The 16,003-nt window shown below is 36.6% G+C and overlaps 1 protein-coding gene across 1 annotated transcript in view; it reads left to right on the top strand.

The window, feature by feature from the left end:
* The window catches only part of SLC4A3 (solute carrier family 4 member 3), a 55,906-nt gene that overhangs the window by 19,909 nt on the left and 19,994 nt on the right, over positions 1 to 16,003 (top strand). The window contains exons 4-10 of the mRNA XM_081314435.1: positions 1,121 to 1,446; positions 2,232 to 2,389; positions 5,966 to 6,177; positions 11,956 to 12,107; positions 13,576 to 13,756; positions 14,272 to 14,407; positions 14,975 to 15,155. Of these exons, the coding sequence (XP_081170561.1) occupies positions 1,121 to 1,446; positions 2,232 to 2,389; positions 5,966 to 6,177; positions 11,956 to 12,107; positions 13,576 to 13,756; positions 14,272 to 14,407; positions 14,975 to 15,155 (1,346 nt within the window). The remainder of the gene's footprint in view (positions 1 to 1,120; positions 1,447 to 2,231; positions 2,390 to 5,965; positions 6,178 to 11,955; positions 12,108 to 13,575; positions 13,757 to 14,271; positions 14,408 to 14,974; positions 15,156 to 16,003) is intronic.

The following is a 16,003-nucleotide window of genomic DNA, read 5'->3' as shown; positions in this document are numbered from 1 at the left end:
CTATCTTGTCTCCCCTGAGCCTTCTCTTCATTAGGCTAAACCTACCTAGCTCCCTTAGCTGTTCATCATATCATTTAACCTCCAGACGCCTTATCATCTATTTTTTTCTTCTCTTTCTAGGGCTTCAACATCTTTTTTGTATCATAGTGACCAGAAGGCCTCACTAGTAAAGTACAAAGTGGTGCTATCACTTCCCATGATTTTGATACTATTTCTCTATTGATGCAGCCTAGAACTGTGTTGGCTTTTTTGAGTGACATGGCTTAAATCTTAAAATGAAAAATAGATTTAGGAGTATTTAATGATTGACATATGTGAGAGACACAACAAGCTTCCTAGTGCAATAGGAATTATAGATTATAGAACTATATTATTTTCAGCTAATAGGTTACCTTAATAAGATTGTCAGTTCTTTATATTTACATGTAAGACTTATTGGCTTGGGAAAGGCTAAACTCCAAGAGTTATTTGATTCAAATACCAAATCAAAACAAAAATTTAACATTTGATTTCATGTTCAAATTGCTTTCCATCAAATATATATTATATTGCCCATGTGGATACACTGCCAAATAGCACATTGACTTGTAAGATCCATTTTCCCAATCATTATATTAAAGAGAAATATGGACATTTTTATCTTTCAATATCTTCCAGATGAATTTTGGATTTTAGGCAAATATCCAATACAATGTGCAGCTTTGTGATTTATGATCTGGTAAGCTTATTTCAGAAAGCTTAAAACCAGGTTGATTTGTTGGTACATTCATATTGCAAGAAAATATATTTTTATACAAATCTGAGAACAGCAAATGTATTTTTATTACTGATCAATCAGTCAGTCAATCAATCAATCAATCCATAAACAATTCTTCGAGTCTTACTGGCTGAAAAATACAATAAAAATAAATACATATTATTCTAGCATATTGTAAACAATACATATTTTTCTAGTGGTACTATTAAAATTCCAGGAGGGACAAGAAGAACATAAATTCTAACTAGATGGATATATTTCCTATGTCTTTTTTTCTATTTTTCTCTTCGTTTTTTAAGCTTTGTAGAAAGCTTTTTCTTCTCTCTCCAGAATACAATCCCTTCCACTGTTTCTCTTCCACAGTCCATCGCCAAACATCCCACCACATCCATCACCCCTTGTCAACCCACCTGCCTCCACCCCCGAAGACCCAGAAGAGACGTCTTCATTCCAATAGGAAAAAGAAAAAAAAGAAAAAGGCAAGGAAAATGTCCATGCCTCCCTCCAATGTCACTCCAACCATCCAGGAGGAAGAAGAGGAGGAGGAAGAGGAGGAAGAAGAAGAAGCAGAATCTGAAGGGGAAGAGGTTCTGGAGAAGGAAATCTCAGCTGGGTCTGACCTTGAATCCTCTCCCAAAGAGAGGTCTTTGGGCACTTTAACAGCAGGACTGACTGAAAGAAGTGTTGAGGTGAGAGACTTCCATGAGCCATAGCAATAAGCACTTAAACTTATATGCCGCTTTCCCAGTGCTTTCCAGCCCTCTGTAAGTGGTTTACAGAGTCAGCATATTCCTCCCAGCAATCTGGATCCTCATTTTACTGACCTCAGAAGGATGGAAGGCTGAGTCAACCTTTAGCTGTTGAGAATTGAACTGCAGGCAATCCATACTGCAAGTGGAGTTTGGGGCTTGGAGGTTCATGCACAAGAATTAGGTATAGTGGAAAGAAGGTTTAAAGAGTTCCCATATCCCACGTACCGTACAAGAGGGATCGGGTATTTTGTGTTTGGTATGTGTGTGTGTGTGTGTCATATGTCAAAGATAGGGGTCTCTATAGCACAATGTCCCAAATATGCTTTTCAAAAGGCAACTGGGCTTCCTTGTTGTTTTTTTCTTTAAAAACATTTCCCTTCTCCTCCAAGAAGCTTCTTCAGTTCAGAAAAACATCTTGGATGAGAAGCAAAATGCTTTCAAAGAAAAAAAAACCCCAAGAAAGTCCAATTGCTTTTGAAAAGTACCTTTGGAACAACCATGACCCGGATGATTGAGAATCTCCATAGACATTTATAGCACAATGTTAGTATGAAACTGTTGACTGATAAAAAGCAAAAAATAAAAATGGGATCATCTCTGTTTCCCCCCCCCCATGTTAAAAGTTCATTGTCCCTTATTTTTTCTCAGTTTTGACCAAAGCAAGAGGAAAGTTAATTTTCTGAATGTTGTGTCATTTTAACCCTTTGCACTGCTTCTTTCAGTTTACCATTGGACCGGAGGAGCCTGAGGAAGAAGAGGAGGAACCTCATGGCACCCAACGCACTTTGTCATTTCACGTGGCTGAGAAACACAGTCATCTCTCCCCAATCCCATGTTTCTCTAGCCTGCTGCCAGAAAAAGGCCCCACTTTTTCTAATAGGTGAGAGGGGGTGATATTTTCTGTTTTGGAATTCACATAGATTGGAAACATACAGGACAAAGTAGTAACATGCCTTTCCAATTCAGGTTCAGGAATTCACTGTGAGAGTGTAAATGGGATAAACTTAATTTCAGAAAAAGCTCATCCGGGTTTAATTTTAATATGTGTCTTCCATTCTAGAATGTGTAAAGAAGAATGCATATTTTTTTCATTATTAAGGAAATAGTGTAATGTAGGCAGCATAGAACAGTGTGAACCTCTTTTCCTCCCCGCACCAGGATGATAGAAAGAGGGCCAAAAGAAGGAAAATGTCATCCTCCTTCCATTAATTTGCAAAATGCAAAGGTACCTTAAGTTCTGGTATCTCAGTAGTTCATCTGCAAAAGTCTCTTCCTTCCAAGGCATGCTATCAGATTCCAGATCTCCATGACATAAACTAATACTAGTATATTTCTTTTAAAAAATATTTATAGTATATTAAGACACACAGCTTACAAGCATGTATTACGGTATTAGGCTTCAAAAAAAAGAAGTAGGAGTCAAAAAACCAGATGCAAATAAAGAAACAACGGGTAGGTCCATCCAAAAGAAAATGAAGCCTTTTGGGGGGAAAACTAGGCAACTTGCTTTGAGCACATGCAAAACAAAATCATTCCTAATATAAATCTGATTACTTCTACCTCTAGAAGCATGGGTTATGTTATATTGTATCTGGAGTCCTGGAAGATGCAATTGTACAACCTGAAATGTGTTTAAATTCCATTCTTTCCTTCCCAATACTTAGTTACTTCTCCTGGGGAGATTATAAAACAAGCCTCCAGCAAACTCCTCCATGGCTATTTAACTTCAAGGAAACTTGTGTTTTCCTCAGGGATTTAAGCACTTAGCTCTTTAGGCTTTCTTATTATAGGTAGAAGAGATTGTTTTAAGGCAACTTTTGTGTGTAGAGAGCCACTTTGGTGTAATGGTTCAGATATTAGGCTAGAAACAAAGCAATCATGAGTTATAGTCCAGTCTTAGGCACAAAACTAGCTGGGTGTCATGGGCCAGTCACTGTCTCTTGGCCTAGGAAACAGGCAGCGGCAAACCACTTCTGAAATCTTGCCAAGAGAACCGCAGGGATTTGTCCAGGTAGTCACCAGTTGCAAAAAAAAAAAAAGTAATTGCATTCTGGTGTAGGAGAAATCTCTAGAAGCTTGCATTGCTAGAGATGGCCTTTACATTTATACTCAGGGAGTCTTGGGTTCAAATATTTACTTGCAAACTTAAACAATGAGGAATATAGGTAGTCCTTGTATTACAATAGCAATGACATCATGTGACTACATCCTTTGGCAATGACAATCCTGACAATACAGGAGGTTGTCATAACCCCAGGACTATATGGATCATTAAGCGGGAAGAGGCAAGAAAGCTAGCAGGTGAGAGCTGTGGATGAGAACTACACGACTTGCAATCTTTTGCTGGTTTTCTCATTGACTTTGTTTGTTGGAAGCTGACAGGGATCATTGGAAATCGTGATCATGTGATTGGGGCTCACTTTGATGTCATAAGCATGAGCCAGGCACCAAACACTATCGCAGATCGCGATCACCTAGCTGTGGGGTCACTGCAGCAGCCAGAACTCCTAGGATTGATTATGAAGTCCCCCTCATTTAAGGGACTGTCACTAAATGCATGGTTGGAAACTAAGACTACCTGTACAATTTCTAGAAGAGAACATTATGTCAACCCACAAAACCTACTGCCTTTAGGACCACTGTAATGCCTCTTGCTTGCTTACAGTATGGGAGTGGGAAGTGGGGAGATTTTGGGAACCACAGGTGTTCCTTATCAACTTGAGAGCCGAGGCCCTTGAAGAGTTATTTTGGCCAACTGAAGTTTCTTCTTGCAACAATTATTGGAAAATATATTAGACAATGTGACCTGAACTGTCAGAGAGAGTTTAATTATCTGCTTCCCACCATTTTCTCAGAGCTAGCTTCTCTTTTATCTTACTAAGTAAGATAAAGTTTACATTAGAGAATGCAATGTCTCTGGTGTTTTGCTTTGTTGGGTTTTTTTGCCGGAACTTGATACATTAAAGATGTCACAGCCATCAAAGCTGTCATAGCAAGATCTATCCGCTGAAGAAAAAGCTTTTGAAGATTCATCTTTTCAGTTAAGAAATATTGTACTTCAGATAAAAGCATTAAGAAACCTGCGAGTTGTCCCTTAGTTGAGAAATTCTTTTTTTTTTATTAAAGAGTTTTACAAAAACAAAATTTTACAATATATCCCCAAATCCCTCCCACCCCAAACCCACCCACTTCCCCCCCCCCACTTCCCAGAGCTAAATACAGGATTATAGTTACAATAATCATATTCTAAATAAAAATTATGCATAATATACAATTAACCAAATTCATAATGCGCTTTAACTCTCTTTTAACATAACTACAAACAACGTACCAATAACAATATCCCACTAAAATCTACTCATAAGCTAAATGGTACTTTTTGGTCCCATATTTGTTTTGAATATAATTTATCCATCTCCTCCAAACTGAAATATATCTTTCCTGTGAATGATCCTTCAGATAAGCAGAAATCTTAGACATTTCTGCAAGATTCGAAACTTTAAACACCCATTCTTCTATAGTGGGCAAACTATCCTTCTTCCAATATTGTCCCACCAGTAACCGTGCTGCTGTTATCATGTTCAACATCGAGTTAGTTTCTTTAACATCACAATCTACAACAATACCCAATAAAAACAATTGCGGGGAGAACTTTATCTTTCTCTTAAAAATCTTTTGAATGTTCCACCAAATTTTAATCCAAAAAGCTTTTATATTTCTACAAGTCCACCACATGTGAAAATAGGTAGCTTCTAAACTACCACACCTCCAGCATTTAGACTGTACATTAGGATACATATTGGACAGCTTCTTGGGATCCAGATGCCATCTATAAAACATTTTATAAAAATTTTCTCTTAAATTTTGAGCCTGGGTAAATTTAACATTTCTGACCCAAATTATCTCCCAGGTGTCCAGCGAAATTGGTTCCTGAATATTTTGTGCCCACTTTATCATGCAGTCTTTAACCAGTTCCGTTTCCGAATCCAATTAGTTGAGAAATTCTCTAGGACAGAGCTTAGATTATTCACAACCTAAGATTTTTACAGTTCTCAACCTGATTTCAAACACTTTCTGCAGACATTTAGTTTACACCTATGGACTGAACTAATCTATGGTTTTCCTCGCAGTCTGCTACTTCAGAAAGAGAAAAAAAGAGGATGTTGAAAAGAGAAAGTGGGCGGGAAAGAGAAAAAGGTTGTCAGAAAGAGAAAGTGGGTTGGACCACCCAATTTGGTTTCTGGCACCAATTACTACCAGCTTTGTTTTAAGTGGAATTGGCATGGTGCCTTCCGAGTGCAACTTAAGAGAGTACAGGTTAAAAGAAAATCCAAAGCAACTCTTTAATCTTGTTCAAATTTCCTAACTCTGGAATTACATTCTGTCTTCTAGGAACAAGTTCTCACTTTCAATTATTATTTCTCTGCCATCATTGTTCTCTTTCTTGCCTCCACAGCTTTCCTGAATACAGAGATAATGTATGTCGGGGATGGGATAAGCGCAGACCATGGAGTCAGGTGCCAAGTGGGCAGCGGTCAAACTATGATCTGAAGGAGAGAGTGTGCATTGGCAGCATGACTGCAATAGAGAATGCCACGTATCAGCGAATCCCCACTGATGAAGCTGAAGCTCAGATGTTGGCTTCTGCTGACCTTGATGACATGAAAAGTGAGATTCAACTTTGACCCTTGATTCTGTCCCTAATAATGGTGATGGTTACAGCGCCTATATGCTGGGATTTACCTTGAGTGCAGCACTGGGTGAATATGGGAAGCCCATAAAAACATCAGTGTAACTATTCTTCTGCATTAAAAATAAGCAACTGGATTGTGTAATATTTCTAATAATGACAGAATAATGTATATAGATGTTTAATGCTCAGGATATTCATTTGCTCTACTTTGGTATATTTGTAGTCTGAAAGAGATTACGGTTTTGAATATAACACCATATAATAGCCATTATATTAATGGCCATGCAACGTAATATAATTCTGGTTTGCTTTTGTTCTGTATTTAGGTAAATTGCGTTCCAATTCTATTTACCTTATTTATTAATATTCTTCTAGATTCAGGATATTTAATATTTAACTTCTAAGAAAATATACAGGAAAGGAACGTAGATAGAGAATAATTGTTACTTAGTTTCTCTTTCTACATAAGTTATGATTTTGTAAAGTTCTACTTGTGTTTTGTCTGATCTTCCTTTTTATTAAGATAAAAAAATTCTAAGAAGTTCCTTACATTCTAGCATTTACTTTGCTCCCTGAAGTTAATTTATATAATTCTGACTTCCATACATTCATCCAAAAACATAGCGAGCCTTGGTGGAGCAGTGGGCTAATGCCTCCTTAAGTAACACCAGATGCCTGCAATTAGTGCAGGTTCGCATCCCACCAGGCTCAAGGTTGACTCAGCCTTCCGTCCTTCCGAGGTAGGTAAAATGAGGACCCAGATTGTTGGGGGCAATTAAGCTGACTTTGTAATAATGCCGCTTGGGGGGGGGGCGAAAGCCCTAATAAGCAGACATATACATAGAATGAAGGCTATTGCTAAGCTTGTAAGCCGCCCTGAGTCTTCGGAGAAGGGCGGGATATAAATGTAATAAAAATAAAATAAAATAAATAAATAAATTTCTTTCAAAAGTTACCACTATGCTTTCAGTTCCAAGAAATAATGTTATTTTAGTACTAAGCTAGCTATAATGTACAGGAGTCTACAATGAGATGTAAATACATGATTTTTAACTCATAAGATATTTTGACTTGAGAAGCTTTAATTAGTTATGCCTAAAAACAGCTTTTTAGGAATATGCAGGAGATTTTTCTTGTTATGTTACCAATCTCACATGTGATGTAGGAAGAAAGGGAGGGAGGGAGGGACAGCAAAACTGGTGAAATATTTTTTTTAATTATTTAAGCACTGAGGATCCTCCAAAATCTTATAAATCCTACAAGATGTTATAAATCATTCTACTTAAAGATGATTCCCTAGGCTTTTCTTTACTGGACAGAAAATCCTCAAGTACTATACATATCTTGCTTTCCAAATTTGACCAGACTAACTGCAATCCAATAATTTTATTCTCTATATCCTGTGCTACTACTCATCCATAGTTTACTGGATGGTATTCAGTTCTCATATGCTAAGGCTAACCTAGAATCTTCCGTGCTGAACCTTTAAGATTTTGCTTTCTCCTTTTTAACCTAAAGTTATCTTCACCGTTCTGCTCTTGGAGAATTATGTTTTTCCATTTCTGGAGGGAGTAGCCAAATCTGAGTAGGAATCTGTATCAAATGCAATATCTGTCATGGTCTCGAATCCTACAACGTTTCAGAGTGTCTAGAACTGAAATGTCATCTATTTACTGCTATGATCTGCACCTTCCCTGCCCCTCCCGAAAGCTGAGTTCTCTCATTCACTCAGTGCAAAAACATAGAAGGGACGTCATGGAAATGCAGTTTGGGGCCTCAGGACATAAAGATGTCAATAGGCTAGTTTCCAAGCTTCGGTAGAAAGAGACACTAAAAGCATGTGAAGGGGTGCCACAAAGGAAAACAGCATAGCAGCGAATCATATTCTGGATTTCCTTGCTGGCTTTGGTAGTATGCAAAGATATATTTCCACTTGGATTCTAAACAAGTAGCCAGAATTTTGGTGCTAGTTGTTTCACTAGATGGTCAGTAGTAGTATTCTTAATCAAATTCTATCCAAAAAGTCCTGGACACTGGATGTTGTGCTACCTGAAAAATTTCAGAGAAGAGGAACTCATCTCCTACCTAAATCCTACTTTTTGTGACGTACTCAAGATTTTTCATCTTCTAAAGAATGTAACAATGGCCATTCCAAACGGAAAGGAGACAATAAAGGACACTGGAATAGGAGACAGACCAGAAATAGAGATAGCTGTATGTGCCTATAATTCATTAGATTATGATGACTTTGAGGAGTTTGCTCTCAACTTCGAAGACTATGATTTATGGGAGGCTATTCAGAACCACTTGGGTTGTCCTGGTCTGGAGCCAATTCGTAAGTACTGCATTTGTGCTAGGATTCACGTGTACAGGTATACTACGTATGTGCATCCTTCCACATATTTACTCTCAACTTCACTTAGACTTTTTTTCCATTAGATAATCAGATTTAAAATATAACAAACTTCATTTATTTTGAACATATTTTATCACTGTATGCAGTATATCTTATCACTGTCTGACAATTGTATATTTCAAAATTCTTTTTTCTATTACTAGAAATTATTTTAATTATTCTTTTCCCATTTAAAGTTATTTTTTTATTTTCTTAACTTTATCTTATCCCAAAAGTTTATTTCTCTGTTGTTCTAGAGGCTACTTGTTCAAATATTTTGGAAATGTGAAGCTGAAGGCATTTAACTATAACCTGTATTTCCTCATTCATGTGTCAGACATACACATGCATGAACAATTGCAACTCTTTATTCCTCAGTTTGATACCTGTAATTTATTTTCCCATCAACATCCACCATCCACTCATCCACCCACTCCACACACAGATATTGTACATTCTGAGCTGTGACATGCTTTTCTTATTGAAGTTAGATAAACTACTCATAAACATACATTCATATGTTGAAAAACCATCAGAAGTTGCTACCAGCATTGAGCATGTTAACTGGTTAAATATGCTGACAATGGGAATGGAGAGTGCTTAGATTTGTCAAAAAAACCAATAACACCTCCTTTAGGAACTAAAATATTTCATTTTGATCTCTCTGTCTCTTGCATTATGATGCAAGATGATTATATCCTCTTCCTGAAATATGGGTTCCACAACAGTTTTGACTACTAAAACGTTAGATTTATTTTAGATTACATTTTTGTAATCTAATCTAATGAGTACTACCCATCTTCTTAAGGAGGTACTAGGACTTGAAAAGGTCACAAAATAGGTGAAACGCATGTATCAATTGGATACAACTGATGTATTCTAAAAGTAGATAAAGTAGATAATAGGACTTGCATCCACAGAAATTACCTCACATATGCAGCACCCATTCATTCATCCATTCATTCGTTTCTTCATTCTACCAGTCAACTATGAAATCTCCAATTAAAATGATGAGCGTCATGTATAATTGTACATAACACATTGTAGCACTTGCTCTAATTAGCTTCAGTGCTTTATCACTGATGAATAGTTTTTATTTTTTATAATATGTAACAGCAAATGAGAAAGACTGGGATTTAACTTGCAACAAGCTCAAATTGGTGGTTCAGTAGGCTGTAAGCCATCTGAGATTTCTAATGTTTCAAGGAGAAAAATAGAACTCCCAAGAATTGTCTTTGCCTGTACCACCCATTTAATTCATCTTTATCAGTAGTCATTATTCTCACTTTATGCTAGAGGTAACAACTCTCCTACACTTTGTTCATTGCAGCATTTATAGCCAGTGCTTTTGTACTCAAAGGTTGCTTTTGCCATTATGAAACACATTAACTTTTGATGAGGTACCAAACAAAAGACTAGCCCTTGTAAGATTATGCCTTTGGCAGTTTATATTCATAAATGGAAATGGTGCAAAGAAGAAGGGACCTAAAATTACTTACTTATTTAGATTCTAAAGAGCCCTATATTTAAAAGGCAATCCGTTCATCAATTTAGATGACTCTGGCTCTTCAAAGATTTTTCTCCATTTCCCTGTAAGTAATGTTCAATAAAGAAATTACATTGGATTAACAATCAGCATTGGTTGAAGTGTTTGCTGTGAGGAGAACTACAGCACTGTTATGTAATGTAACATAATTAAAAATGTTGCACTAAGATTACAAAAACCAAAAGAGGGATAAAGTGGAAAATTGATGAATATAATAAAGTGTGTGTAGTACAGTGAGTTCCCTTTATATTGTGAATAACTTGAAGGTACACTCTCCAGATGTCTACTTTATTAGAAATTTCTTATTTAAAGAACCAGAGGTTCACCTGAGAAATATCTTCCCCAAAGGGCCCACTCATATCTGTGTTACAGTCATCTGCAAAAAAAAGTTCTTATTTACCCAGACATTTTAATTTTACAGGATTTTTATCCATGCTTTAATATTATTGATTGATTTAAGATATAACTAGTTATATGCCATAACAATCTTGTTATAGAACAGAACAGAATAGAATAACAGAATTGGAAAGGAATTTGGAGGTCTTATAATGCAACCCCCTGTTCAGGCTGGAAACCTTATACCATTTCAGACAAATGGTTGTCCATTCTCTTCTTAAAAACTTTCAGGCAAGTTGTTCCACTGGTTAATTGTTCTAACTGTCAGGAAGTTTCTCCTTAGTTCTAGGTTGCTTCTCTTCTTGATTAGTTTCCATCCATTGCTTCCTGTCCTGCCTTCAGGTGCTTTGGAGAATAGCTTGACTCCCTCTTCTTTGTGGCAACCCTTCAGATATTGGAACACGGCTTTTCTTCATTAAACCAGACATACCCAATTCCAGCAACCGTTCCTTATATGTTTTAGCCTCCAGTCCTCTGATCATCTTTGTTGCTCTTCTTTGCACTCTTTCTAGAGTCTCAACATCTTTTTTACATTGTGATGACCAAAACTGGATGCAGTATTCCATGTGTGGCCTCATCAAGGCATTATAAAGTGGTATTAGCACTTTACGTGATCATGATTATGATGATACATATATTATAAAAACTCTTTTCCTCAGTCCCATAGATGAGGCTCCAAGGTTTACACAAGATAATGCTCTAGCCTTAGATTTTCCTGTTGTCTTTGTAGCACCCAGCAAAACAGCAAAGGAATAGAGGTTCTGCTATGCTTCAGGGAACACATGACAATTCTTATACATAGCACTTTTTAAATAGTGTTTTGCCAAACACTTGTAATTGCACCTCTTTGTATTGGGAAATAATTTTGAAAAATGAGCTTTTGTTGGATTCCTCTATTGCAATATCAATTTCTTTAAATGAACATCAAATGCTCATCGTAATGTTTTGCATATGGAAAATCTCCAAATTCAGCTCTCAACAAAGTTAGTCTGGGTGGGAAGATTCTACTGAGCATATTGCTAAACAGTGTAGGAGGTACTGGGTAAAATGAACTGATGGATTTTTTCAGATTTAGCTCTAAAAAATGGTATTTTGTGACTCATAAAAATAAGTAATATATCTTTATATATTTTTATAATTTAGTCTGCATTCAATAGTTACCCGGTGCCAGTGCTAGGAAACAGATTTCTTTTGAGTTTTTATTATGCATTACAAAAGCTACATATTTCTATATCAATGCATTCCTGGGAAATGGAGCATTTAAAATGGAAACTGCATTTTGTGAGCCCTGAGTTTTATACTCATTAACAAAGATTTGTGTTTCTGTGGAGCACTTATGGCATTCATGTAGCTTTCGTCATAGAAGGACATTTGTGTTTTATGTACCCATAAAATACTAAACTGCTGTTATTCCAGGCCACCGTTTTGAAGATAATCCAGGAGTTAGGAGACATCTAGTTAAGAAGCCATCCCGGAGCCAAATCAACAGGTCCAGCAAAACATCTTTGTCCTCACAATCTTTCAAGAAAAAGAAGAAAAAAAAGAAACTTGACCGAAAACCACATGAGGTACCGTAATGGCGTTTCCTTTTGAATGTATAGCACCAGTACCTTCATGCATTGTTCAGTTTATTGCTTGCTGGTAAATAATTTTCGAATAAGAGCAGGGATAATAGAGATGATAAGATTGGTCTCTAGGAATTAGTGTAAGCCTAGTAACCAAGGTTATTGCTTTAGGATATAGACAGGTAGTCCCAGTCTAATTTTTGCTATTTGGTTCTTCAGTAATAAAAGAAGACCATGTTCAGGGAGGGAAAATGGCCTGGAAAATTACAGTTATAAATTGGAAATGTACAACCTGGAGTCGAAGAGCCAAGAATGACTCCAGAAAGTATCCCTCAAAGTGATTTGAAAATTACAATATTTTATGTGAAGAGAGAATTATTAAATGCATACTTAGAGGATTGTAATACAGTATCAGCTTTATTTAATTTTAATTAGCAATAGATATAACTGTTGTAGAATCAAATTTAGCTTTTTATTCTAGCCTCATCCTCTAATTTTTAGAATGCAACTCTCCAACACACTATTGGAAGAGATTATATATTCCTTTTACAGACTATTTAGGATTTGAATCTAGCCTACCTTCTCTTACCTTATGCATATTCTCAGTACATATTACTTATTTATATATTTAACACATTTATAAGGCCACCTATCTCACACATGATTCTGGATGGCGATGGCTTAACATTTAAAACAGAATAAAAACAAAGCCAATAATTAAAAACAAGTACTATAAAATAGCAAAGACAAACTATCACAACATCCCACAGTCAAGAAACTGGCTCACCCAAACTATTGGGGCCTCAGGTTTGACAGCAAGTTTTTAATGCCTTGGGAATGGCCAGAAGAATCAGGGCAAGCCTATTCTTGGGAGGAAGATGTTCCAAAGGACAAGTGCCATGGCAGAAAAAATCCTCTTCCTGGCTTCCGCCAGATGGCACTGTCTTGTGATTGGGACTTGGAGATGCCTCTCCTGCCAGATCTAATAGGATGGGTAGACTCCACTGGGGACAGTAGCTCTTATAATTAACCTAGCTTCAAACCATGAAGGGTTTTAAAGCTACCTGCCAGCATCCTGGTAGTCAGTGCAACTTGCAAAGCAGAGATGTCCCATAAATGCCCACACTGGCACATTTTAAGGCAGCTGAAGCTTCCAAATACTCTTCAAAGGTAGCCTGGCCCCATATAGAGTGCATTGCAGTTATCCATTCAGGAGGTGGCTAAGATCTGAGTGACTGAACTGGCATGAGGACATAGGCAATAACTCTCATTTCCTCTTGAATTATACTTTGGATGCTGTTAAGCATGTGTCATTTACAGAATTTCTGGTATTATCAGGGCAGAGCTAAAGGGCACTCACTACCTCTTCCCTGCAGCATCCTTATAATGGCAGTTAGGGATGCCATTCTTATAAACTAATAGCAGAAAACAGGGTAGTGTACTGGAGTTTAACTGTCATGCTTTTCCTTAGGTTTTTGTGGAGCTGAATGAATTAGTAGTGGATAAAAACCAGGACATGCACTGGAAGGAGACGGCACGTTGGATCAAATTCGAGGAGGATGTAGAAGAGGATACGGCACGCTGGGGAAAACCTCACGTTGCCTCACTCTCTTTTCGCAGCCTTTTAGAGCTCAGGAAGACTATTGCCCATGGTGAGTAACTCTGATGAAGTTAGGATTTGGCTTGAAACATGTATTGTTGCCTCTTAGGCAGGAATACACTAAAGGAAGATATTTTACTTAAGCCGAAGGAGAGAATTTTTAGGATTGAAATAAACTTATTCATAAAAAGGAGAAAATAATCAGTGGTTGTAGTCATTATCAACCTAGTCCTATGGCAGAATGTAACATAAAGTATAATTATGGAACAAGAAAAGGACACTAAATCATTAAATGTATTAATGATAGATTAAACCATTAAATGTTGGCTTTGCTTTTATTTATCTTTTTCACAAGATATATACATTTGTATGAGTGGACAATACTTCTCAAAGCCTTTAACTGCGTATTTTGCAGATATGCTGCTAACTTAGTAAGAATTTGGTATTTTTGCCTGAAGAAAAAAAATAGAATAAAAGGAGACAATCTGCTTGAGAAAATTTTTCACTGTGAAATAATTCCCATGCCCTTCCATTATTGGTTTTGTGTTTTGCTTTTTGTTATCTCAGGAGCTGTTTTGTTGGACCTGGAGCAAACAACATTACCAGGCATTGCTCATCTGGTGGTTGAAACTATGATAATCTCAGATCAGATCAAGGCTGAAGACAGAGCCAATGTCCTGAGGGCCCTGCTGCTCAAGCATAGGTAAAATGATGTAAAATGGTGAATCTAAACATACAGTTAATTGGAATTGTGGATAAAGATATAATAGAGGAGGAAGAACTACTAAAGTATAAGTAACTGTGACACAGTACAAAAATTTAGATCCTAAAGATTAAGCAAGGTCTTGGGGATGATAAGACACAGTCGAAGACAAGAAGATAACTTTTTGGTGATTCCTTAAAGAAGTTATTGAAGAGAGGATGTACAGATGTGCTGGCTAGCCTGAAACTGGAAAAATATCACACCTAAGAAGTTCTAGCAAATCTACATACATGCAGGAAAACCAGAATTTTATAATACATTGGGGAGCTGGAAGGTAGATGAGCAGAGATTTGCTTCTTATGGATACAGCAAGAGTGAACAATGGTTTTTCTTCACTTCAGTCAGGTTTTAGGACAGCTATTTGAAGAGCAACTGTTTAGCCAGAGAAATTAGGCCACATTTTTTTAGCTATAATAATATATAATATATAATAATAATATATATAATATATATAATATATAATAATATATAATATATAATATAATAATATCCGTATTATTTCCTCAGCCACCCTAATGATGAGAAGGAGGCGTTCTTCCCCCGGAACCATTCCAATTCCAGCCTGAATTCTGTAGTGGGAAATCATCATCTCAATCACAATCACACAATTGACACTTGCGTGCCATTGATGGGAGAAGAGAGGATTGAGATGACAGAACCACACATCCATGACCCTGAGTACAGAGAGGTGAGTTTAAAAAAGGATATGTCAACCCTTCAAGTTAGACCAGGCTAAGTTACCTAAGTCATAGAGGCTAATACTATTTTTATTACAAGTAGTAAATTCATTACAAAGATTGTCTGAATGTGTTTCCCCTGTTCATCCCTTTATCCTATTGAGAACTAAGAGGGGTCTTGTATGAGATATTTTCTCAGCTTACTGTTTCAGACTCGCACTCAGATTTCTTTTATTTGACCGTATCTTGGTAGTGGCTCTTCCTCCTGTTTCTCAAGGTTACTCTTTCTGCCCATTACAGGATCAGATTGAATTGATCTGTAATTTACTAATTTAAATTAAAACTAATTTACAGTGGCGTGTAAGTTCAAGAAAAGTAAGTATATGAATTATGAACTGGTATGTGTGCACTGAAAACAAACAAAACAGTTTTTAAAAAGCTTGTATCGAATAAAACCTGGATTTTACCACTAGTGTGAAATTGTGCATATTTCAGGGCCTTCCATAATTTATTCTGCTTCTGCTAGTCATGGAGACGGAATAAGAAGATGTTGGAGAAATGACTTAATCAAGAATATGAGTATATGGAGAAAGTAGGTCATTAAATTAAAGAAAGTAATTAGTATAATATAATGGTCCTGAGAATAAATTGAAGTGATATATTAATTAATTAACAAATCCATGAATGTGTAAGGGGGATATAATGGAACAGTCTTTAACTTACCTTAAATAAACATGTAGAAAAGTAAGGGGTTAAAGTCTGTACCTTGTAGGGCCTTAGTAACTAGTTTGTAGCTTATACATTTCACAAAGTCAAGGGCTACTCTAGCCACCAGCTAATTTGGATATTTCCTGTTGGG

The sequence above is a fragment of the Vipera berus genome (assembly GCF_964194415.1).
Source record: "Vipera berus genome assembly, chromosome: 1".
NCBI lineage: Eukaryota > Metazoa > Chordata > Lepidosauria > Squamata > Viperidae > Vipera > Vipera berus.
The sequence above is the reverse complement of the archived record's forward strand: the minus strand, read 5'-3'. Positions and strand labels throughout refer to the sequence as shown.